The following is a 26,698-nucleotide window of genomic DNA, read 5'->3' as shown; positions in this document are numbered from 1 at the left end:
AAATATGTCTCCATTATAGTTTATGGTTTTCCTATTGAAGTCCTTGGAATTGAACCTGGGGCCTTCTGTACATGCTAAGCCAGTGTCCCAGTTTGATAATCATTTTATAATACTTGATCTTAACTTTTTCAAGGTCATTGCTATATTTTCAATATGCCAAGGATGATTGTTTTTGCATTGACACAGCTATTTCTTTTGGGTTTGGCTATAGAACACCACCATTTGGCAATTCCAGTGTGACGGTGGTGCGGTGGAGCTTTAGGTGACGTGTGGAGACAGAGAAAGAAAACTGTCAAGGAACTCAGACCATTGAGTACGAGTCACTTGAATGAACCTGAGGCATCTGGTTTATTGGGTCAGCTGACAGCAGAAAATGAATAGTGTGGCACACATGAAACAATCCTCTGGTCATGACAGAGGGAGAGCCACAATTCGTATCACCATACCACCAGAGCTCCTCCCCAGAAGACAAATATGCAGAACAAGAATGGTTCTCCCGGAATAGAGACTACTCTGATTACAGCCGGTCAGACTATAAGCATTCTAGAAAAGGATACTCTTATGATGACAGCATGGAATCACAAAATAAGGACCAAGAAAAACGCAGATAAAGAGATAAAGATGCAGATCATTGGAAATGATCCTGGAAATCCCCATCTGAAAGAAGGAGCCTAGACCAAGGAGTAACCCAGAGATCCACTCAGGAAGAACCTACATCGAAGAAGAAAGGTGAGCTGGATCTGCAGCTCACCCTCACTGGGGGAGCATATATTCCTCCTGCAAAGATCAGGATGATGCAGGAACAGATAAAAACAGCTTAGCGTACCAGATGATGAATTGGGAGGCTCTGAAGAAATCAATCAATGGTCTCATCAACAAGGTCAACATCTCCAATAAAAGTATTATCCAAAAGCTCCTTCAAGAGAACATAGTCAGAGGGAACGGATAGCTGTTCAGATCTGTTCTTCAAGCACAGACTGTGTCTCCAATCTTCACTCATGTTTATGCAGCTTTGGTGGCAATAATCAACTCAAAATCCCCACAGATTGGAGAATCAATCCTCAAGAGACTAATTCTAATTTTCAGAAAGGATATTGAAAAATAATAAGCAACTTTGCCTGACTGCTTCAAAATTTGTGGCACATCTTATTAACCAAAATGTGGCATATGAGGTTCTGTGCCTAGATATGCTCGCTTTACTCCTAGAAAGACCAAAAGTTGACAGTGTTGAAGTAGCTATCGGTTGGCTTCCTCAAGGAGTGTAGTCTCAAATTAACCCAGGTGAACCAATGCAATGAAAGGGAATCAATGCAATCTTAGAACACCTGCGAAACATTTTACATGCATCTGAGATCAACAAAAGAGTTCAGTACATAATTGAACTGATGTTTGTTGTATGGAAGGATGGAATCTTGGACCACCTTGTTATTCTGGAAGGACTTGATTTAGTGGAAGATGATGATCAGTTTACACATATGCTCCCCTTGGAGGATGACTACAATCCAGAAGATGTTCTTAATGTTTTCAAGATGGATCCTACTTTTATGGAGAATGAAGAAAACAAAGCTACTAAAAAAGAAATTCTTGATGAAGGAGACAGTGTTTCAAACACAGACCAAGAAGCTGGAGATAGTGAAGATGAGGAGGAGGAAGAGGAGGAAGAAGGAGAAGAAAAGGAAGACAAAAAGTAACTATTCATGACAAAATGGAAATCAACCTAGTCTCATTTCCCAGTACAATATATCTTGCCATTCAGTCAAGTTTAGATTTTGAAGAATGTGCACACAAGTTGCTGAAAATGGAGTTTGCTGAGAGCCAAACAAAAGAAGTCTGCAACACGATACTTGATTGCTGTGCCCAACAATGGACCTTTGAAAAAATTTTGGCTTGTTAGCTGGGCAGTTTTGTATGCTGAAAAAAGAATACATGGAATCATTTGAAAGTATATTCAAGGAACACCATCCATCACTTAGAGACAAACAGAGAAATGTTGCTAAGATGTTTGCTCACCTTCTATACACAGATTCACTTCCATGGAGTGTTCTCAAGAGTATAAAGCTGAGTGAAGAGACCACATCGTCTAGTAGGATTTTTGTCAAGATCTTCTTCCAGGAACTGTGTGAGTACATGGGTCTTCCTAAACTGAATGTGAGGTTAAAGGATGAAACTCTTCAGCCATTCTTTGAAGGACTGTTACCCTGAAACAACCCATGCAATACCCGGTTTGCCATCAATGTCTTCACTTCCATAGGTCTCAGAGGTTTGATGGATGAACTTCGAGAACATCTGAAAAATTCGCCCAAGGTCATTGTAGTCCAGAAACCAGCCCTGACATCTTCATCTTCAGAGTCTTCCTATGCATTTGATTCCTCTGATTCAGATTCTAACAGCAGCAAGACAAGCTCAGAGTCCTCCAGCGAAGCGACCGACTCCTCCTCCAGCAGTCAGAGCTCTGCCTCAGTTAAAGGTACAAGAAAGAAGAGACAAGGGAAGGCCAAAGGCGAAGAAGTAGATAAGTTAGCCAGGGTCCACCAGGCACATGACAGGAGGCGAGAAGGATCCTAGCAGGGAGGACAAAAGGTAACAAGAAGGGAGGATTGATTGAGCAAGGTCTGAAAGACACAGAGCTCAGAACTCACAAGATGTAGACTACCAAGATCCCCTACCAAAGCACATGGAGGACAGAAGCCATGAGAATAGTTAGAGCAGAGCTGGCAATGGCCGAGAACAAGGCTCGCACAGAGGGCCAGAAGTCAAGCCTGGCAAGCAAGAAGAAGCGACGAGAGAGAAGAGGTTCTTTTTCTGAAAATGAGAAACAAAGAACCCGAAATCAAGACAGTGATCATGTTAGAAGAAAAGATCGCTCCAAGTCAAGGGAGAGGGGTAGAAAGCATTCTTGTCAGAAAGAAGATGACGACAGGTGTCAGAACGGCGCGGAGAGACGCTGGGAAAAACCTAGCAGATACCCTGAACATTCTAGAGAATCAAAGAGAAGTCAGGACTGCAGGAGAGAAAAGTCTCCAACAAAACAAAAATAATTCTAATGGCAAATGAACATGCCTTACATTCAATCCAATATCTTTTTTACATTGATAGATTTTATAGAGAACTCTTGTATAAAGTACCTGTTTGTAAATTTTAAAGATGTTTTCTTTTTGACATGTTTTATAATTGATATATCTCAAAGTCCTTTGTGTAAAATAAAGAAGAGAGATTCAACAAAGGAGTAAGTCTTATGTTTTGTGAATAAAAGAAACAAATGTTTAAAAAAAACAAAAACAAAAGAACACTGCCATCTAATATTTTTAAATGTTTTAATCTCTATGTCATAAAAGATATAATCCTGTGGCTAGAAGAAAAACACCAGGATAAAAGTAGTCCTACCCAGACTATTAGGACCTATAGCTTCTATCTTAATGAAACTTTAAATAAGAATAAGAGAACAATTTTTGCATCCTCTCAAAATTACAGATGTAAGATTCTAAGAATTGCATCTATAAGAATCCTTAAATCAATTACAACTGCTAGTTGAAAAACTTTTATTAATAGACATGAAAAGGTTAACAGGAAATGTTTCTTTATGTTTTGAAGGCCAGCTTTCCTCAGTCTACCCAGTACTAGAGTTATCACTGTGTGTCCTAGTTACCCAGCTGAAATAATTCTTTTTATAGTTCATAGACTATTTAAAAATCCAGTGTATTTCCTATAGTGAGAGCTCTACAGATATTTTAAAATGTAGTAACACATTTCTAAGATGTGAAAAACAAAATTTTGTGTGTTAAAACACATAGGAAAGACTCACCTGCATTTACTCTGTAATGAAAACCAACTAGGAAAGAGTCTTAAACTGAAGCAGTTTAAATTTAAAGAGAAACTCAATGATACTAAAAATCACAGAGAAACTTGAGACTAGAAATGTGTTCATACTAAAAGAAAAAGTACCTAGGTATGGTGGGGCACACCTGCCATCCTGGTATTTGGGAAACAAAGGCAGGAACAGCAGGACTCAAAGTCATCCTCAGCTGTATTGGAATTAAAGGCCAGCTTGGGCCTTTAATTTGTCTTAATCCTCCATATCATAAAATAATGGTTCCTGTATTTGTTGTATGTAGTGAGGACTCTTATTTTATGGAGAAATTTACTTGACCAAAGAGCTTAATCAGAATGTTTGAGCTTCTGTTGCTCAGTGGTCTTTTCCCTGAATGGAATTTGGTTTGTCAGCAAGGAATACCAAAAGTTGTTTGCTTTTGGAACCACATGACTCTCAGTTAAAGGACATGTCTAGCTGACTACTGAAATATTTCTGCTGACAGGAAGCCATAGAGGTTGTGTGGCAACAGTGTAAAATCAAACATTTGATGAACTGAATGGTCATCAATGAACTTTACTTGTATTTATCGATGAGAAGGGACATTTCCAAGCTAAAGGGATTTATGAGGGCCTTTCTGTAATCATAAATTGGTATCAGTAAATTCTGAGATCAGAATAGCTGCAGTTAAGAAACAAATGTATCTGAAACTTGAAAACTTGACAATTGAAACAGTTATCTAGATGCTTCATGCATCTTTCAGGAATAGATAATTTAATCATGTAATATAGTTCCACAAAACCTAGCTACAAATATATGACATTGTGAGTTTAGGCAGAAACTAGAATTTTCTCATTTAAAAACCTTAGTAATACCATCTGGTATTCCAGAAGGGAAGATGCAAAGAGATGTCTACAGTGTGCTGCCATTTGGTACCTACTAATAGTAACAGCTGGGTACCATGTCCATTTTAGGTGTGTAGTCATAGAATAGCATCCAGGAGATTCAGAGGACTTTGACTTATAATCAAAGTACTATAACTCTTTTTTTGACATTATTGTTGGCTCTGTGTAGGCCTCATATGGAAATGAGGTAAACTTTGTGGCAAAGTTTTATGTCTAAAATTAACTAAAAACAATCAAATATCAGTGGCATTTGATTTCCTGTTTCACAAATTTTAAGAGATGAAAAATATTATGAAAGTGTTGGTAAACTTGAAGTATTTGTGCAGTATTTTGTCTGACTCAATTATATAAATTTACTATATGGTAGAATATGAATCATTAATACTTATCACTTACTGTATACAAGAATTGAGATTAAAAGTGTTTTTTTATATAAAGTACAGTTTTTGTATACTTAAATGTTTTGATGGTTTGATGATGAATCAACTTTTCAGAGGATTTTCTCCTCTCCCCAGTGTCAGGAGAATACCAATAACTTACAATTACATCCTAGTAATTGCTTCAATTTTCAATCATTATCTTAGGTCAAGTTCTCATAGGAGTTGAAAAATAAATCCCAGGATTCATCCAGGTTAAATATATGATTAGGTCTGTTTTAAATTTCTAGCCCACTTTCCTGAGTAAAAATGTATATGAATGATAAGAAAATGAAGTAGGACAAAAGATGTAATGGCTACAAAAATAAAACTAAACAAGTGTTAGCAACGCAGGAATGTTGAAATAAGCTTATTTCTATATTTCTGGATAAAATTAAGATTCTTCTTAAATAATAAGCAAAAAAATCTTTCAGAAATCAGATATAATAGATTTTATACCTGACTTGGTCAAAATTAAATACAATTTTCTAGGATATTATATAAGTTTTAAAAACAAACCATTTCAAGTATTTTACATGCGTCTTTTTTTTGTTTTTGTTTTGTGTTGTAGCCATTATATCTTGCCATTCCTTCGCAGCATATGTCTGCTTTAACAGTGCTTTTTTTCAGTTGAAGACTATTTGGGAAACATAGTACAGTTATCTTGAAATGCGCACCTGTTAGGCAACCAACAGACTATATCATATCCCCCAACCCCAATCACAAACTGTCTGAGGCATTTTTCTCTGATAAAGAAGACACACTGAATGAGGTATCATCAGGATCCGGTGAGGCATGACTGAAATCCATCTCTTCTAATTCTGGAGGTAAATCTGACAGCAGTGCCTATGTCAAAAAAAAAAAAATCAATTGCGTTTGATTAGTATGCAGTTGGACTTTTTCTTTTTTTATAATTTTGTTAATAGTTATAGTTCCTAAAATTTATTATTGATTTAAAGAAAGAAATATTTCTTTTAAAGGATTTTACACAATTCCTTGCCTAAAACAGTAAGTCTTCATATAATGTTAGGAAAGAACAAAATATAGATGCCAAGTATGTGGACTAAGTAGAGTAGAATCTTAGAAAAAAGGGCAATCAAAAGGGAAATGAAGAGCTCTTCTGATGACACCAGTCACATCTAGGGTAGCATGGTTGTAGACATGAACAACTATTTCAAACCAAGGACCGGTGGCAAAGGGTTTTTAAGTGGTTGAGGCAAGCAGTTTTCATGCTAGTTTTGTGTGTTCACTTCTTACTCATAAAAAGCTTAAAATTTCATTCTTTATTGGAAATATTCATGCTTCATTACCCTTTAAGGAAACCTACATTTCAACAAAGACCTATTTTGTTTTGTTAAAAGAATAAATGTAGCTGTTAGGGGAGAAATTCTTCTATTTTACTTTAGATAAAAGGTTAACAATTTGAAAAGACCATGTGGGATTTTTGTTTGTTTGTTTCCTTTCCTTAGACTATGTCCACACAGGAGGCAAAGCACCCATTAGGGACAGTTCAGTATAAGATTATGGCTGTTTTAATGATGTATCTGCTGATTTCTTTACTAGAACAATTAGGATATTCCAACATCTATGAACTAAGCTTAACCATGTTCTAATTGTTTCATCTGTATTTGTTGAACATGTATCTATACTAGAGAAATAGTCAAGTTTTATGTGGCTGACAGTGCTGATACCCACTTAACCATAAGAAATTGGACATAAAATAACATAGTCTACGCGGAAATTTTTCAACAGCATTACTTGTATTGTGGGTTTGGGGAGATTAGTAAACAAGAAGCAAGGGAATAGAAACAAATGAAAGCTGACTATAACCCAATTAAGGAACAGAAAGATGGGTCATGCTGGGGGAACATAAGAAATATACTGTTGAAATAAGATCTGATTCTCTTAATATAATAGTGACAATTTATACATCCTATAATTTTTGCCTTGTAGCACACAAATAAGAAAAACACATTCTACTTTTTGTCAGGCTATATAATGAAAAACTAACATGTGGAGAAAGTTATTATTTATTTTTGTATCACTAAATTACCCATGGATGTATACTGAAGATACCACATGCTTTCTGAGGTACTAAGTTACAGTAATATGAAACATACCAATTTCTTCTAGGACACCAAGCTACTGTGGTTCCAGTTCAGGTACAAAGGAACCTTTGCTAATACAGGCTGTTCAGAATGTAACATTAGTGGATTCAGTTCATGTTGCAGTTTTAAGTATATCATGTGAGTGATGGAAAGAGGTTCAAATTAGCACTGACTGAATATGAGCTTCATATATTGGAAAATCAAGTGAATTAGAAATTTTCATGATATTCCAAATTCTAGTCGAAAGACTCTCAAACTAGAGAGTGCTGTTATTTATTTCTTCTTCATTGCATTAGATACAGTTGACTGACTAAAATTGAGAATAGAACTTAAAATGTTCATTATATGAGGTAGTTCATAGCACTGTTGATGCATGGATTTCACTTCAAAATTGTTTCAATATCTTACTGGACAGAAATACTGGGACATTAAACAATTTTGTCAATGATTGAAACTGTCCTTTTCACAAAGACACAAGTAGGCACAATTAAATTTCTTCTATTCTCCCATCCCCCATATTGCAGATTGAACCCAAGGTCTCATTTACTCTGAGAAAAACACTCTGTCAATGAATCACATCTACAGCCTCAATATTTTTTATTACATGTTTTTCATCAGTAACAAGTATTTTCGAGCTCTGACCAAATGTCATTTTTCCCAAGAGATCATTAACACTTTCTCCAAATAAACGCTCAGTGTCTGTAATACTTATTCTAGGCTCTAAGATGCGAATGTAAAATTGATAATCATTCTTATCCTCCTTGCAGAGTGGAGAAATTGAAGTTTAAGAAAGGCGATCGATCTGTCTAGGATCACACAGTGAATTATCAGGGGAAGAAAGACCATAACTAATGACTTAGAGCAATGTTGGCAACATTATCTGGATGTTAAAATGGCTATTATTGATTTTAAAAAGACAAGCTTTAGGTAATCTAATGTTTCAGTTGTAAAGTACCATATATATATTTTAAACCCTGGACTTCTTTATAGGGGCAAAATATCCCATAGACCGCTTATCTCATCCAACTTATTCAAATAAAGATTAATGAAAAAAATACTTTATATTTTTAAAAAATAAGAAAGTAATGACAAGAGTTTCTATTTTACTAAATTGGATAAAATATATTTCCAGAAGTAGACTTCTGAATATTTCAAGGGTTAAATATCATCAGTTTAAGATATAGAGAGGATTACTTTTGTCTATCACTACTAGTATCATATATATGTAATTATGTGTATAATTAATTCATTTTTCTGTTTAGAGGCTGTACACATGATCTTCCTGCCTCAAGTTTCTAAGTGATTACAGGTGTGTGTCACCAGCATACCTAGTGTCTTTAATGCTTGGAGAGATTAGTTTGAAATTCATTATACTAAATGAGAAGTACAAACAAAAGTCCGTTTTTATTTAGGCTGCTAACTCTGTAGCCTGTGACATTTAGTATAATTTGGTATAATTTTGTATTTCAGCCCATGCTTTGTTCATATCTTACTTCAGAAGTCTTTTATCAGCAGAAAACTAGAAAAAGAAAAGTAACATGCATGTTCCTTTCTTATTTGTTAGTAATCTTTGGGAAAGAATGAAAGTAGAGCTGAAGTTAGAAGTAGAAATTCAGACAATGAATTATTCTAAGATGTCAAGAGACAATGACAACTACTGGTTAACTGGTCTAGAACTGAATTAAAATTTGATATAAGATGTTTCAGACAAGAAATACATTCTAAGTTAGTCTAAACTTGCAGCCTATTTTGTGTGTGTGTGTGTGTGTGTGTGTGTGTGTTTGTGTTTGTGTTCTACAGCTATTTAAAGCTATGATACTACTGGGATTGTGTTCAATACTATCACTCTTATTCATTTTAGGTTCTCAAAAAACATCATTTTTTCTTTGGTTTTTTAAAATTTGCTGTGCTTTGCTTGATTTTGTTAGTTTTAAGGTAAATTCTCAGTTTATAGCCAAGGCTGAACTCAAACTCACAGCATTTTTACCATCTGAGCTTCCTTAGTGCTGGAGTGATGGCATAAGCTACCATGCCTGTCTTATAAACATGTTTTCAATATGCCATGGCATGTATCATGTATAATGAAGCAATACTTTTAACGCTGGCCCAGGCAACTAAAGGCTTCTGAATTGTGATCTCTATATATGGTCAGAGCTGAAAGAGTAAAATTCATCAATCTTGATAAATGATATTCATGATGGCTTTAGTCTTTTGAGGGGACTCATAGCTTAAATTTTATGTTTCAATATATAACAGTTAAATATACAAACATCTCTTTCTTTGAAAGAAAGGAGAATTATGGGATGTTTAGACATTACCCTAATCCCTGGAGATGTCTGAGATGGGCTATGTATGGATAATCTTCTTTGGGTATTTGCTTTATTTTGTGGTATTTTGGGGGTATATTTTTATTTGGGTTTTTACTTTTCACATTTTTTGATGAATAAAATCTAAGACAATTTAATAAAAGATATTTATCTATATTTCATATTATTCACATATAACTTTTATGATAAGGAATCAACATGGTGTGATATAACTCAGCAGCAAATTTGATATCATTTAATATTAAATATAATATTTTATACAATCAGGCTTAAATATCCATGTATTATATTATTTATATTATATTAATGTTGTCTCAAGAAAGACCCGAGAGCCAAAATTAATTTGGAAGGAATATATAAACAAATATCCATAGCAAAAAAAAAAAGGCATTTCATTTTTGGATGGGAATACTCAAACATTTTTACTTACACTGCAAAATGTGATACACTATGATCACAAAGAATTTCATGAAGAAATTTCATGCTTTCTTAGTGAGGAGCAACATATTATAGAACAGACTATGTCCAAACATTTGTGAGTTCCAGCAGCTGCTGGTGAATAAATAAATGTTCACTTTTTTTCATTCAGAAAAAGTCCCCCAAACACTTAGTCTAGTTAGGGGTGGACATAGCTGTTTCTCTACAAAAATTCTGTGGGATTTCTTGAAAATTAATTTTAAAATTTGGTTTTCTCTACTTAAAGGCTATCCTAAGATTAAGAAAATATTTTGAGCAGCTATTTAGATTTTATGTTATAGTAGCACACACACAGAAATATGAACCTCAAAAAATATGTTTAAAAAGATCATAAAATAACCATTTGCTCCATGAAATTCAAAGCTGGAACAGAGACTACAAATGAAGAGATATGAAGAATCCATATATGACATGCCATTTTTCAACTTGACACACTGTGGCTTACTCATCTCTCATGGGACTTACCTGCTGCTGTTCTTTATCATCAGCTTTCATAGCGAGAATCAGGTTTCTAACAAAAGTCTGGAGCTTAAAGTATTTTTGCTTTTGAATTTCTAGCTCATTTTCAATGAATCTGACTTCTTCATTCTAAAGGAGAAAACATCAAGCAATAAAATTATGCCATGTAAACTCAAGCCTGTACAGGTTTGATGAACAGTAAAGTACAAAAGTAATCACAGGATAGGAACAATAAAGAAAATAAAATTTTATCATAAATAAAACATAGAAGGAACTTATCCTAGTATTCAAAGGCTGCATTTTAAACAAATCATCAATAGAAAACAATTTGCAAATAGATTCCAGGAAGAGAGGAAAACAGGAAAGACTCATCTTCTTGGAAACAACTTTCCTATATCAAACTTAATTAGCATTTGGATTAGTGTTAAGGATAGAGTCCAATTAACCACAAGGACAATAGAAGATGAAACATTATTAAGTATATTATTCACAAAGTCAAACTCTAAAAGTGCAAAGAGTTATTTTGTACCAGGAAGGGACTGAAATTACTAAATGTAAAATCTAAAATAATAAAATGCCAACAATAAAATAGGAGGATGAGGAGGCAGAGGATCAGGAGTTCAAGTCCAGCCTTGACTGTCTACTGAGTTGAGGCTACATGGAGACTTAAACAAAACAACAACAATAACAAAACAAACAATAACAACAAAAAGAATTGAAGGAATCATTAGAAACATGCTCTAAAATTAAAACACAAACTACATACTGGAAGAAAAGACTCTAATTCACACAAAGGAAAAAAAGATATCAAAACTTTTACATTTTAAAACTAGTCACAGACAAATGTAGGCAGGAAATTCAAGCAGACATTTCATGAAAAAAGTTGTATATTCAAATCATACTTAACATAATTTTCATTAAGGAAATGCAGATGAAAACCACAGTGAGCTACTCTCACAAGACCCAGTTGCTGGTGAGAATATGAAGCAATCAAAAGTCTCAACATGGCTTGTGGGATGTCAGACAATAAGGGGATTTTGCAAACATTTATCATAAAATTCAAGGTATTCTTTCTTAGTAGTTCTACTATTAATTATTTAGTTTACAACAATCAGAACACATGAATTTGTTTTTGCATTCCATATTGTTGTAGCTGCATTCCATATTGTTGTAGCTTGAATGTGAAATTCCCGCCTTAGGCTCCTGTCTTGGAGGCTGTGAAACATTTATGAGCTAGAGCCTTGCTAGAAGGTGTGAGTCACTGGAAGCTGATGTTATTATAACTGCTACCACTTCCTGTCTACTGTCTGCTTGTGGATATCCATGCACCGTGACCAAGCCCCTTACACTTCTGCCCCTGTGCCTTTCCTGCCCTAATAGGCTGTGTTCCTTTCAACTGTACACCAAAACAAAATCTTAAGTTGCTCGTCAGGTATTTGATAACAGCAATGAGAAAAGTAACTAATACACAAACTAATAAACAATTTGTCAAATTTGCTTAAAGTACATTAAATTAAAAAGGTAAATGTCTCTGTATGGATATTTTTACTGTTTGGAACCTATGTACACTGATTAAATAGAAGCATATATAATGTCTCAAATAATAGCATTAGTAAAACTTAGAATGAACATTGTGGTATATTTCTATTGATACCAGCACTTAGGAGTTTGAAGCCAGCCTGGGGTAAATACTGAGACCTTGGATCAAGTCCCAACCAAATAAAAAAAATCCTTAATTCTTGTTTTCTAATAGAAGCTTTGCACTATTTGACTATTAACTGTCTCCCATGCCTCTCTCACTGCAGCCTTGGGTGGCCACCATTCTATTCTGTTTCTGAGTTCAATTATTTGAGATACCAAATGTAAGTGGGAAAATGCCATATTTATCTTTCTGTACCTGGCTTATTCCACTTAGCATAATCTATGTTCTCAAATTTTATTCATGATTTCACAAATGGCAAATATTATTTTTGTTGAAAAGTACATGTGGAGAATATTGTAAATAATATGCATTCCATAATTATTGAAAAGACAAAATTTAAGATTCTTATTATAGAAAATAAGTACTCAAAGTGATGGATATGTTAATTCACTTAATTTAATTATTTTACATTGTATTCATAAATCATACTATAACCTTGTAGCTCATGAATAAATAAAGGCATAGTTTGTCAATTTACAATTTTAAAATATAAATTATTAATAAAATAAATAGAATAGAATAAATTATCACTCATCCTCCTTGACAAAATCTGTAGAAGTAGATGGAATATTCTTTCTAGCTAGAGACCTGGTCTGGGAATACAGCAGGAAAGGACTTTAAACAGGATCTGTTCAAAATGCTTCCTAAAAACATATTAAAATTAGTTGATTGTATGGCTATTTTGGTATTTCAGTCAAGTGGATGTTGTGGTATTAATCACATCCAATCTGTGGACATGTTTCCTATGCTACTTATTAGTTCAGTTTAAATCTTAATTTGTGTGATGAGACTGCTTCCTTCTAGGCCACTTAATGAGTGAAACATCTGTTCAAGCTAAATTTCTGTTCAGTTACTATACAACTAAGCTAAAAGCAAGCATTCTAAAGAAATTCAACATGCTTCTGTCATGATATGTTTTGCAATTCTACACCTTTGCTTTTATTAGAAGTCATTGTCAGAGTGTTAGTAAAATGTTGACCAGAAAATGGTTTTCTCTGGTTTTGCTTTTGTTTGTTTCATATTTGATGCACATACATATGCTATATGGATAGTATGTGTGGTATGTATGTGCACATATGTGGATGTGAGTTCATGTCTGTGTCTTTGTGTGCATGCATGTGCATCTGCATTAGTGTGTGTTTGTGTGGCATGCAAGCATATGTTCAGTTGCTCGCCACCTTATTTTTTGAAACAGGGTTTCTCACTGAGCTTAAAACCCACAGTTAGTCTTTTGTCCCTGTATGTCCAGCACTGGGTTTACAAGAATGTGTCACAAGGCTGGGCTTTTCACATGGGTACTGGGAATCCAAACTCAGGTCCTCGTGATTTAACAGCAAGGACTTTACAGATTGAGCTATCTTTCCAGGGCCTGTTTTGTTTTTCCTGTTGAGGTTTTTGAATTGTTATTTTTATTTTTCAGTCTCATTGAGACAGAGTCTCATAACTAGGCTAGCCTTGAATATGCTGTGCAGTTGAAAGTACTCTTGAACTTCTGATCCGTATGCCTCCACTTCCTAAATTGGATGCACTAAGCACACTAGGCAAAAAGTCATTTGAATACAGGCAGTATCTATCATCATTTAATCGTAGCTTATTTGCACACACAGTCCTCCTGAGCTATACTTACAGTCTATCAGAAAACATTTTAAAAATATTAGTTCATATTTGCAAAAGCCATGAAAGCATCTTTTCATATGCAGATCTCTAATTTTCCATGCAAATATTTCCCTTCTTTGGTATTTATGAAATGTTTGAAAAACATAAACAGCTTTAAGATAATTTAATATTGCAGACACTTTCTTCACTGAAATGCTTTTTGCAAGCCTATTAAATGCTTCCTAGATTACAGGCAGTCATTTATGTGTACTTTAGAGATTTTCCTTAGTAAATGGAGTACTTGTGAAAGCATTGAATAAGACAATAACAGTCACCAAGTTTTACAAAATAATGCCTACATAATTTTGTTAAAAAATATTCTCTATATTCCTAGTAAACTGTTTATATTTTGCAAGATGATTGTTGTGAGACACAAGGCTGCAAATATGCCAGAGTTTTGATCTCTGGGAAGGCTATTAATGGCTACCAAGTCTGATGTGCTATTTTATGATATAGTTACTCATGCCACAGGTATGGTGTCCATCAACATGCCTCCTAAGGATTTGGAATTAGTTACAACTCCCAGAAATTTCTAATGATGTATATCAACCAGGAATGCTACCACATCTAAACTCTGTGTTAATACAATACATTATAGATATATTCGTTTAGACTGCTATAATAAATCTCAAGCATAGAAGATGAATTCAATGTGGAAAAGTTTAAAAATGCTGTATCCTCCAATATGAAATGAATTTATATAAATAAAAACTTGGAAAATGGTATTAAAATTATTTTCAGAGACAAAATAATTTATTCAATTACTTTCTTATCAGCTGCTTGCTAAACATCTATGTGCAAGGGTCTCCCAACCAAGTAATATCGAAGCTATTAAAATATGTTTCTGCCTTCAAGAAACTTATGTTGAATATACTTAAGAAATGAAAAACTTTCACCCCTAACAATGGTGTGTATATTTCAATAAAGTACAGCAATTTATTTCAATATATTAAATTTCTAAACTGGCATGTTCTACACCACAATATGCAATGGCAACTCCAGGCACAAATTTTAAAATAATGTGTATAAAAATATATATTCTTTGCATATACACAAATAGAATTCCAGAAAGAAATTTAAATATGATAGAGATGATTATGAATGTCCCTAATGATATATTATGGGATTCCTTGTTCCCACAATATTTCCCACAATTGAAAGCATTAAGTTACTAAACTGTCCTTTAGAATTCAGTGCAAACAGTCACTGACATTTCTGGGCTGGCTAATCTATGCTGCCTTCCTTGGTCTTTAGCTGCAATCCTTCTCAAGTAGACTAGCACTGAAAAGAGGAGAGGTCTTGGAAAGAATCCTCTAAGTCTTGAGCCCAGCCCTGTTTGACCTGTTCAAGAGTGCTAAGTGGGACACACTTAACAGCTGTGCGATCCAGTCCTCTCGCCTGGACTTTCCACAGCCTGTGCCAAGTAGTGACCTGGCCTGCAGAGTCATTTTAATCCTGAACCCAGTATTTAAAAGTATTATATGACCATGGAGGAGTCATTAGTGTGATCTCTTCTAATTCAGAACCAGCAACTTTATTATTCAGCTAGTTGAAATACAAGTTTATTTTTAATTAAAAATGTATTTATCAATTTTTAAGAAAAGATCACTTTCTAGAACCTAGGCTGTCTTGAATTCATGGAAGTTATCCTGCCTCAGCCTGATGACTGCTGGGATTACAGGTGTGTCTGAGCATAACTAGCCATCAATGTAGCTTAAATACAGAATTCGATTGTGCCTTTTGACCACTTAGCAAATGAAATTCAAAAATCAATTTCCCTCTGTGTTTATAACACTCAATATTTTAAAGCTTGCCCTGTTACGAACATTAGAAAAAACAATTTTCACAATGGCATCAATTTCAGTTATACTATACTAAAATTGAAAGGATTTTTCTGAGAAAAGTGACAGCTGTTTTCTAATTAAATGGTGGTCTTTGTTACTAGCATAAGCTGTAAATGCTGATTATGTGCCACAAAAAGAAATTTTGTATTTAGAAAGAAGCACTGTGTGCCAAAATTTCAGAACGACCAAAGAGTTTCCTAGCAAGATAGGCTGCCGAATATCACTGAGAGAGAGCACTGTACATTTATCCAAAAAACATATTGATAAACAATATATCAAAATTGAGTAAAAACAAAATTATGCATGACACACTATCAAAGGATGCCGTCCAATTTAGTAACCAGTTACATTAAGAAAAGTCCATCTTTATTCATATTTATCCCATATTTTCTTTGGGAATTGTCTTTTAAATTCTCAAAAAAAAATTGGGTAGCAGTACAGTCTTTCAAGAAACTGCAATCCGTCAGGCAGTGATGGCGCATGCCTTTAATCCTAGCACTTGGCAGGCAGAGGCAGGTGGATTTCTGAGTTCGAGGCCAGCCTGGTCTACAGAGTGAGTTCTAGGACAGCCAGGGCTATACAGAGAAACCCTGTCTCAAAAAAACAAAAAACCCTGCAATCCAGTAGAAAATTAGCAATGGACACTGAAAAAGAAATTCTCCCCTTAACTGCTTAGCCCTCACATGTTACTGTTGTGTTTATTTTGTTTGAGGCAGGTTTAATGTTGCCCAACCTGCTTTCAAATTTCTGGGCTAAACTGATATTCCTGTCTTATCCCCACACATAGCTGGGGCTCCAGCAGCTTTACCACCATTTAAAAGAAAACAGTCTTTCCCATAAACTTCACATTAATTGTCGCTATGTGTTGTTCTCACTTGCTGAATACCATTGATGCTACCATTTGAGCCAGTAAACAGTTGGTTTAAAACCACAACAACCACATAAGCCAGAATTATGAAAGTGCCCAACATTTTGAATAATTTTCAAGGTGCCCGAGAAAAATCAGTACAGAGGACCAGTCTATCAGACGGAAAAATGAGACACAGCCTACATCTTTTCTACTCACTAACTCCCCTTAATAAGTCAGACTTTGAAGTTCTTTTTACCTTATAATCCAGGAGAGTATTCTCCTGTTCAACCTCGGAATTGCTTATCATGTCACTTTCTTCATCATCGATAATTTCTATTTTCTGTAACACAAGCAGAGAAACTTTCACAAATATATATCAGATCAATACATACAAAGTATACAACATATCTCTTCAATATTAAGTTTGGTGACGGAGTGATCTAGGATATCTAGATTGATTAAATTTTGATAATTGGCCTCTCCATGTTATACACAGCATGTGTGTCGACCCTTAGATCTTTAATTGGTTATTGATAGCTCCCTCCAGTGATAAGAAACCAGCCTTCAGTAAGGGTAATCTATTTTAATTACACACACACACACACACACACACACACACACACACACACCACACTAGAAAGGGGTTCCTTTCTGTTCCAATAAGGCTCTTCCTTCTAATGAAAAATGTTAACATATGGCATGCATCCCAAAGGAAAATACAATGTCTAAAAATTCACATGTTTATTGCATTCTATTAGCTACATACACAATTGAAAGCAGACATCTATTATATGATGATGAAAATCACATGATGATTTATTCTCTTCATTGGACAGTAACAAAGATAGTAAAGCAAAGACAGAGACAGAGAGAGGGGCTCCCTCAGCTTCAGAATTAGCACACAACAAAGCATGTGCAGTATCTTGTGCACAGTACGTACTTAAATATCTGTCAAAATAAACAATGCAGCATAGTGTTGATGAAAACAATGACCAATAAGCTCCAATCAGGAGGGCAAAGCAAATTCTTTAATTAGAAAGCCTTTCTGTTTTCAAAAAGAAAGGAAACAAAAATAACAAGATCAATTAAAGTGTTTTCTTTTATATGTAAAAAATGAAGTTAAGGCAAAACAAACTATGTTAAAACATTTAAACACTACCAACCCAAAAGAAAGTTTCAAAAAGGAGGAAACTAAACCTTATTTAGTCACTAGACAGTCTTTTAAGAACAAGCACATTAACAGCATCATGTTATAGACAGAATATGAAATCAGATTTCTTACCCAGATATATTGTGTATATATATGTATATGTGCATATATATATATATATATTCATTCACAAGCAAACTTAAAAATGATCATACTTGGTATACTGCCACTGAGGATATGACACTTCCACAGTGTTTCTGACCTTCAGTCTATGAGTCAGAAGGACAACTGCAGTGAAACTGCCTTCTACCACTGCATGGACAGCAGCCTAATCTTTTGTTTCCTATTATAATCACTACAAACTTAAGTCTTAATCAAATCATACTTCTTGTTCTAAGGTCTTTAGCTTTTCTGCCTATTTGGATTGTTTCGTGGAAAATGGAGCTAGGCATTTAAGAGAAGGAGGCCCCAACAGCCACTGTATAGATTGTGCATATAAATAGATCTTATGTGTCTTGGATTTGTCATCCATGACTAATAATTGGGGGCACTCAAAACTTACAGGCAGAGGAAATCAACCTTTGAAAGTTTGAAGTTTTGTCTCTGAAAATCAATTGTTCTTGAAAAATTAGGTGCCTAAGTGACTCTGAGTCATACCTCACGGCTTCATTTGTTATTTTCAGCTGTCTGCTGCTGCTGAGATGTGATGCAGAGAAATTCAGGCTAAAAATGAACACATCTTTAGGGGAAAAGATATTTAAATTGTAAATAATTGTTTATATTTTATACACTATAATTTACATCTAGAGCAGGAGATATTTGCTGAGATTTAAAATATTAGGACAGTTTGTTGTGGAAAACAATGATTATTAGCTACTTGATGAAGAAAATGACTGCCTCAAAACCAAACCTAAATTTTCAATATGCCTGTTGAATTTAGTGTTTAGAAGAATCAAACATGGACTTAAACTGGGACTTAAAAAGAAAAAAGTACAGTAGAATGCAATTCTATAGTCTATTTAATATGTAGAAAATGTGAGATATTGTTGGTATTTAAGAAATACGAGCCCCAATGTATATTTTATGTGCTCTGTTTTTATTGAAGAGGTGCTCAGGATTATAATGTCAAAGAAATTATGTTTGTGATAGAAGCCAGAGTAAGTTGTGATATCATAGTTACATTGAAACAGAAAAAAAATCCATTATAAGGTCTGTTTTAATGAGAATCACGAATAGAGCATTGATTCAAAAGCAAAAAGGAAAACATGATTGCATTTCCTTTTGTGTCTGACTCCGTTTAATACTATCTTGATTCCTATATAACTTTATGTGGCCAACATCTAAACAAATTCTGCTCGAACAGCTGCTAAGGGAATATCACTACATGTTTATATTTTTACAAAACCCAATTTAATCCATATACAGCCTGTTCCTGCTGCTATTCAAATTCTTAAAATACTGCCTTTCAATCTTTGCTGTGATGTTGAAAGCAATTAAAAGGGTCCAAGTTAACCAGAAAAAAAAAGTTTCCAAATACAATATAGATAGTGTGATGGTTCGTATATGCTTGACTCAAGGAGTGGCACTATTAGGAAGTGTGGCCTTGTTGCAGTAGGTGTGTCACTGTGGGTGTGGGCTTAAAACTCTCATCCTAGCTGTCTGGGAGTCAGTATTCTGCTAGCAGCTTTCAGATGAAGAGGTAGAACTTTCAGCTCCTCCTGAACCATGCCTACCTGAATGCTGCCCTGCTCCCACCTTGATGATAATGGACTCACCCTCAGAACCTGTAAGCCAGCCCCAATTAAATGCTGTCCTTATAAGTGTTGCCTTGGTCATGGTGTCTGTTCACAGCAGTAAAACCCTAACTAAGACAGATAAGTATGACCTGAATAGGGAAACCCTTGGATACAAGCACCAGCACTAACAAAGTCTTCCTTCATGATCTCTAGCTAAACTCCATTTAAATTCTGCCATCTGTCCAATGTAATCAATCTGCTCCATGCTCAATGTGTTGAAGAAAGTAACTTGTTATATATAAAATATGTCATATTTGAACTATTAGGTTTTCATACTTGAAAATTTCCAAAAGTTAAAAGAGGAAGTATTTTAAATTACTTATTGAGTAGTGAAAGAGAAACTAAATTCATACAGAAAAGTTCTGTTTTGGTGTACAGAGTAAGCAAGACTTTATCCTGACAATACAGATGCTGTCATCAATTGGCACGGTGTCCTTGAAAACCATCCTGTAATGAGGAAAGAATTTCAAACTGTACATACCACATTATCTGCGGATACTGCCTGATGCTCTTCATCCTTATGTGCCCTGGTCTCATTTGGGATAAGTTCGTTGGACTCCTCTATGGAGAAAAAAAGAAAAGAAAAGTATATTTTTAAAAGAATACTTAATTTGTCTGTTTTGCCAAAACCATTCACATGGCAAATCACAAATGTGCATTGTTTTTAACTTTATTCCTATCTTATTTAGTCATATATATTTTCATTAGTTATACAGATGGGTAGAAATACACAAATGATCATCACTCTACTAGTTATGATAGAAAGGATGGGAGAAACCTGTTATCTTCAGCAATGACTAAATACAGAAGCCACTTACGTGGTACAAAGCTGCTAAAAATAAAGTATAATGAGCTAATGCAAGTGAAAAACCTGAAAGATAAAATTTATGATGTAGGTACACACAATCTTATATTTGTAAAACACACATGTATGCATAAATATGTGTGTTTAATAAATAAAAACAAGAGATGACACTAGTTTTCCAACTATTGTTTCCATTATTGTCCCTGGATAGAATTATATATAATTATAAATGATATTTACTTTTATTTTTATGTTTTTAAATTTTGTTTGGTTAAGCTTTTTGTATAATATTACTCATTTATCTTTTCTTTTCTTTTTTTTTGGTGGATAAGGTCTTGCTATATAGCCTTGGCTGGCAAAGAACTCACCATATAGATGAGATTAACCTTAAAGTTTCAATAATTTTTGTTTCTGCGTCCTAAGTGGTTGATTTATTTTCAGGCCTTCGCCACCACACCTGGCTTTGTTCATTATAAGACAAAAACAGCAAAATGATTTCTCAATAAATAGTATAAAAATTTAGATGCAGATTTCCAATTGTATTAAAAGGCAGGATCATTTCAACACTTGTATATACAACTCACCTTTGTACATCTTACACATATGCAAAGAGATACTACTTATGAAAATATCCCTTTGTTCTTGCTTATAGAAAGTTATTTTCTAAGGAGTAAGATTATTTCTGTTCCCATTGTATTTCCAAATATTTTCAACAATAGACATGTATTTTTAATGATCAAATTAATTATTTTAAAATAGAAAATAATAAAACAGTGAGAGAGAAACTAATTCTGAACAACTAGTCGAATAAAAGCTGTCTGTGATGAGCTATGGCAAGTGTCTGCTTCAAGGCACTGGGTGTGTCTACTACATTGCCCCTTTATTTTGTAACATCCTTGCCCAGATGCCTTAAAAATAGAGTAGGAATGTTTATCTCTGTGTCTCTCTTTGCTACACAGCAATTTCATGGAGATTATTTGGATAAATACTAGTAAAATTTCTCAGATCCTTGGTAAATAACATTTCAATTCAACTTAGAAAGCAGAACAAAAATATACATCATCCCTCCTAAGATTTTCCTAGTCCATTCATTCCCATGTATAAGCGTGAAGAAGGATTTGGAGAAATTCACTTTTAAGAATTGTTTATGAGAATTCAAGTGTATGATATCCACGAAAACTTCAGCAGAATTTTAATACAATGTTCTCTATAAATTCAATTTAACTTTCTTATCTCTACCATATATTTTAAATTAAATTTTATTGTATGTTCTTGTGGTATATAATACAATATACGTGTATATAGCAAAAAGATTGCTACAATGCAACAAATTAACATATTTATCATCTCACAGTTTCCCATCCCCCAGGCGACAGCTGCTATCGTCACTTATTGAAAATCCTGAATACACAATACACTATCATTAACTGTGGTCTTCATGCTTTTTATTAGATCTTTCCCCTTATTCATCACACACATTGTAACTTTGTACCCTCTGAATTTCATCTCCTCATTCTTCTACCCCATTCAAAAATCCACTCTTTTATTACATTTGATATATTTGACCTTCCTTGCCCTGCTATTTGCTGCAACACGGATGAACCCGGGGGATGTTATCTAAGTGAAATAAGCCAGACAGAAAGAAAAAAAGAAAATAAATTGCATGATCTCATTTATTTGTGAAATGTAAGAAAAGTCAATTTAAAATTTTATAAAAACAATGATTCCTACACAAAGAAAGTTTACTTATTCATTAGTTAGACATTTCAAGTCACAGACATTTCAAGTCCTATATAGTCAGTGATGAAATGAAATGGAAAGAGGGAAAATTGTCATTAGATTTAGCTGCAGTTCTGATATTAGGAATAGTGGTCTCAGAAGAGGGGTTATATTGCTCATCAACAAGATCATTACTGATACTATTCCTTATAGGATTGCTGTATATTCTTCTTCAGATTTACTCATAATTTTATACACCGTTTCAGTTCACTGATAGCATATGTATGGTTTGATTATTTTAGAAAATTTATATAAAGGATATTTTGAGGCTTCTGCAATAAAAAGATGTAACATGATACACTAAATAAGGAATGTTTTCTTCTGCATATAAATACTTTCAACATTAGCAAACATTTGGGATACAAAAACTGTCAGTGTGTCTTTGTAATTCCTCATACACACACAAAAAGGGAAGCTTTGCTAATTGAAAATAAAAAGTAGAATTAATCAGTGAAAACTCCAGAGGGCACTCTATGTGGTAGCTTAAGCTCACACTAAGCCATAAAGAATTTATCCTCTGATGCACACACCATATATACCCCATACATTAAGATATAGCTGTAAAAGATGCACTGCTAGATATCTAAGGTTGTAATTATTTACTTTAAACAATTTGATTCTCAGGATAGTGAACACCTTTAAAATTTCTCAAGTTACCCAAGTATCATTTTTGCTACAGTCTCCAAATTGCAGGAATCAATCCCATCATGCTTATTTTCACTCTGTCCCAGGAAAACAGAAAAGAAATGGAGGGAAAGGAAGGTCAAGTGCATGGCAGAACTGAAGTGACACAGAAGGTCTGTGTCAGGGACCTACATGCTTGTTCAGAAACAAGGGATGACATGTGAAACTGTTAAAGAATCATGTATACTTTGTTAGCTGGCAAAGCCTGTGTCCTTTTGCAATTTGAAGGATAATATAATAATATAATATTTTTCCTTGCAAAAACACTGAAAGAAAACTGTATATTGTTTTTATGTGTTCATTTTAACATGTATTATAATGTGGAAGCACTAATTTAAAGATACTTCCCCTTTGAGATAGTTAAAACACTCCAATCTTTTTAAATGAACAACTGTGTTTAGGGATTCTGAATTGTAGTAGGTAGGTTGAAAATATCTCTACATCTCTTAGAAGGAATCAATGGAAATCTCAATGTAAACATAATCAAGCTACATTTTCAGGATCTGGAAGAGAATAGGTCAGTGTATTTCAGAGGTAGGTTTTAGTCTCAGCCAGATGATACAATTAGTTCTTACAAACGGGTCACAGAGTTGACACAGTCAGATTAGTATTCTCCATCAGTGAAACGAAGAAACTGTACAGACCTAGTAGGAAACAGCACCAAAGGGCTCCTTCCAGTCTTTGAAAATGCTTTTCTGCAGCAATTTCTGAGGAGAATGAAAAGGTTACTGTGTGCTTGTGAAAAACAAGCCACCGGGAGAAATTCTAGGCAACTGCTTACTTCTCATCATGTGTTTTCTGATTCATATATTAAATTCTCTCTCTCCTTTTTCTCATTAGGTCTTGATTACTATGCTAGCTATCTAGACAACACACTATTATATGACAAAGGACCCTAGTACAGGAGCAGCAGTTTATTAAATGGGGACCATTAACGCAGACTTTAAAATTAACATTCGCTGTTTCCCCATTAAGTGCTTATTTTCTAAAATTCTGTTTGAGGAGGGGAAGCTGCAGTTGGGAATGGAAGTCTGCACTCAGGTCTATGTATTTTGCTTATAAGAATAGTTCCTCACAGCAATTCTGCCCTTTCAGAGAAACATACAGACCCTTCTTCCCTACTCACTTCAAATAGCTGTAGGGCATTAGGCTCTAAAGACCCCATCATATAATTATTGGTAATAACCCAAGGGTCTCCTGGCGCATATTATTTTGGAAAGTCTAACAGAAGATAAACATATATTTACTGGACCAACTATATGAGAACAAATGACCTTAGAAATCACGAACACATTTTCCATGATGATTTTTAAGCCTGCATCAGTTTTCCTATACCCTAAGCTCCTTTCTCATTTGCAACCATAGGTGAGAAGGAAGAGAGGCAGGAGGGAGAAAGGAGAGGAAAGAGAGAGAGAAAGATGGAGAGAGAGAATATTCACATTTGATAATCTTTCAAACACCTGGATTTAAAATTCATTGCCCTCTCCACAGTGACAGCTTTTCTATCCCTTTCATTATTCTACCCATTACAATTTGCCTGCCTGCCCCCTGGGCATGCAATTAATTGCTTTTGCAAAGAACCTCTTAAAGACTGATTCAATGGCCTCTCCTTTCTACTAAATTTCTATGAGATCATTGAGATAATGACCCCTCTTATTTCTGAAATCTTTTTCTTTCCTTGGATTTACTAATGGCACATTGTCCAGTTCTGTTGTTTGTGAATGTTCTTTCAGTAGCTAATTTTTTTTTTCTGAGGCCCCAGCATGTAAATATTTCTCAACACAAAGCCCTTCTCCATTGTCTTGTCTTGTTTTGTTTTTGGATTTTAATTTTCTCAATTAAAACTCTACTTCTATGGGTAGGTACTAATTGGCCTCAGTTTGGCAGATTACCACGTTTCTTGTCCTGATTTAAAATCTCTTTTGAGCTCCAGACCAATATTACCCAACAGTTCTCTATGTCCTGCTATTATCTAAAATTCAGAACTGCAAACTGAATTAATCTTCCTAATGATAGTCTTTCTACATAATGTGCTGGCAATAAAATTTTGAAAAATTTTAAGGGGAAAATTGCGAAAAGGTATAGAGATAAATAATTTTATAGTTTTTCTAGAAGTAAAAATTCACCAGATATTAAGAGATTTTATAAAGTCACAGTTAAAAAGAGTTTAATGTAACACAATATGAAGCTTATAATTTTCACATGTGTATATGTCTGTGTACTTGCATATAAATATGCAAAAACACATATTTCATTTGTAAAAGCTACACTGCAACTAACTAAAGAATGAATTATACAATAAATAAGTGTGCACTAATTGCTTAACTATTTGCAAAAATAAAATTAGGTATTTTCCTCATACATCTTAAGGCGAAGTAAATCCCAGTAAAATTATTATACAGTTGCCAAACTAATACCATAAAGACGTCAAATATATGAGTTTTCACATCCATAGGACAAGAAGAAACTATAATTAGTATTACAAGGTCAGAAAGGAAAATACTGCTATGTATGACAATGCAAAATTATATGCAAAAAAAAAAATCTACACCAAAATTTCCAAACAGGAGGTGGTGACAGGAGGATCAGGAGTAATGAGAACTTTTTATATTGGTTATTTTATTTATTTACATTTCAAATGTTATCCCCTTTCCCCATTTCCCCCCCACCCAGGAACCCCCATCCCATCCCCCTCCTGCTGCTTCTATGAGGATGTGCCCCCACTCCCACCTCCCCACCTTTGAATTCATCCCACACTGGCCGTCCAGCCTTCATGGGACCCAGAATCTCCTCTCCCACCTATCCCTACAAGGCTATCCTTCCCTACATGTACAGTGGGAGCCATGGGTCCCTCCCTATGTGGTCCCAGGCTGGTGGTTTAGACCCTGGGAGCTCTGGTTGGTTGGTATTGCTGCTCTCCCTAAGGGGCTGCAAAACCCTTTCAGCTCCTTCAGTTTTCTCTCTAACTCCTCCATTAGCAACACCATGATCAGTTCAATGAGCTGTGAGCATCCGCCTCTGTACACGTCAGGCTCTGGCAGACCTCTAAGGAGACAGCTATATCAGTCTCCTGTCAGCATGCACTTCCTGGCATCCACATCAGCATCTACCTTTGGTGACTGCACATGGGATGGATACCCAAGTGGAACAGTCTTCAGACAGCCCTTCCTTCAGTTTCTGTCCCACATTTTGTCTCCATATTTGCTCCCATGAGCATTTTGTTACTCCTTCTAAGAAGGACCGAAGCACTCACACTTTGGTCTTCCTTCTTCATGAACTTCATGTGGTCTGTGAGTTGTATCTTGGGTATTGTGAGCTTCTGTGCTAATACCCACTTATCAGTGAGTGCATACCATGTGTGTTCTTTTGTGATTGGGTTACCTCACTCAGGATGATATTTTCAAGTTCTATCCATTTGCCTAAGAATTTCATGAAGTCATTGTTTTTAATAGCTGAGCAGTGCTCCATTGTGTAAATGTACCACATTTTCTGTATCCATTCCTCTGTTGAAGAACATCTGGGTTCTTTCCAGCTTCTGGCTATTATAAATAAGGCTGCTATGAGAACTTCTAACTCAAAATAATCAAATTCAAATGTTGTCACTTCAATAATACATCTTGTGTCCCTATCTAATGTCACTTTGATAAACTTATTCAATTAATACATTGAATAAATAAAGGAGCAGTTGTTCACTCCACTTTTCAACCTAGGGTGATAGTATTTCCTACTTGATCCAGAATCCTTTCTACACTGGAGCTTAGGTATCCTAAGTAATTGGCTAGCATTCTAGAGCTCAAAGAAAGACTCAGTAATAGCACAAAAGTTAGAGCTACTGCCAAATTTGATTATTGCCCTAATTACTAAAAATGATTTTGTATAACTAGGATTATCCTAACATAAAATTTTATATAGCACAAATAATGTCATCCTTG

The 26,698-nt window shown here is 34.7% G+C and overlaps 1 protein-coding gene and 1 pseudogene across 3 annotated transcripts in view; one reads left to right on the top strand and one right to left on the bottom strand.

Moving 5' to 3' along the window:
• The first annotated feature begins 373 nt into the window (after positions 1-373).
• On the top strand, positions 374-3,038 carry LOC114628926 (annotated as a pseudogene).
• Positions 3,039-3,737: 699 nt separating this feature from the next.
• The window catches only part of Hdx (highly divergent homeobox), a 201,415-nt gene continuing 178,454 nt past the window's right edge, over positions 3,738-26,698 (bottom strand). For 2 of the 3 annotated variants that reach the window (XM_028787366.1, XM_028787423.1), the window contains 4 exons: positions 19,980-20,059; positions 16,809-16,892; positions 10,507-10,629; positions 3,738-5,975 (listed from right to left, as the gene is read on the bottom strand). In XM_028787366.1, coding sequence (XP_028643199.1) covers positions 5,850-5,975; positions 10,507-10,629; positions 16,809-16,892; positions 19,980-20,059 — 413 coding nt within the window. In that variant the 3' untranslated portion in view covers positions 3,738-5,849. The remainder of the gene's footprint in view (positions 5,976-10,506; positions 10,630-16,808; positions 16,893-19,979; positions 20,060-26,698) is intronic. The other variant, XM_028787297.1, reaches the window with a different exon arrangement.

This window comes from Grammomys surdaster, unplaced genomic scaffold (assembly GCF_004785775.1).
Source record: "Grammomys surdaster isolate TR1022 unplaced genomic scaffold, NIH_TR_1.0 61, whole genome shotgun sequence".
Lineage (NCBI taxonomy): Eukaryota > Metazoa > Chordata > Mammalia > Rodentia > Muridae > Grammomys > Grammomys surdaster.
This window is presented reverse-complemented; position numbering and strand designations above follow the sequence as displayed.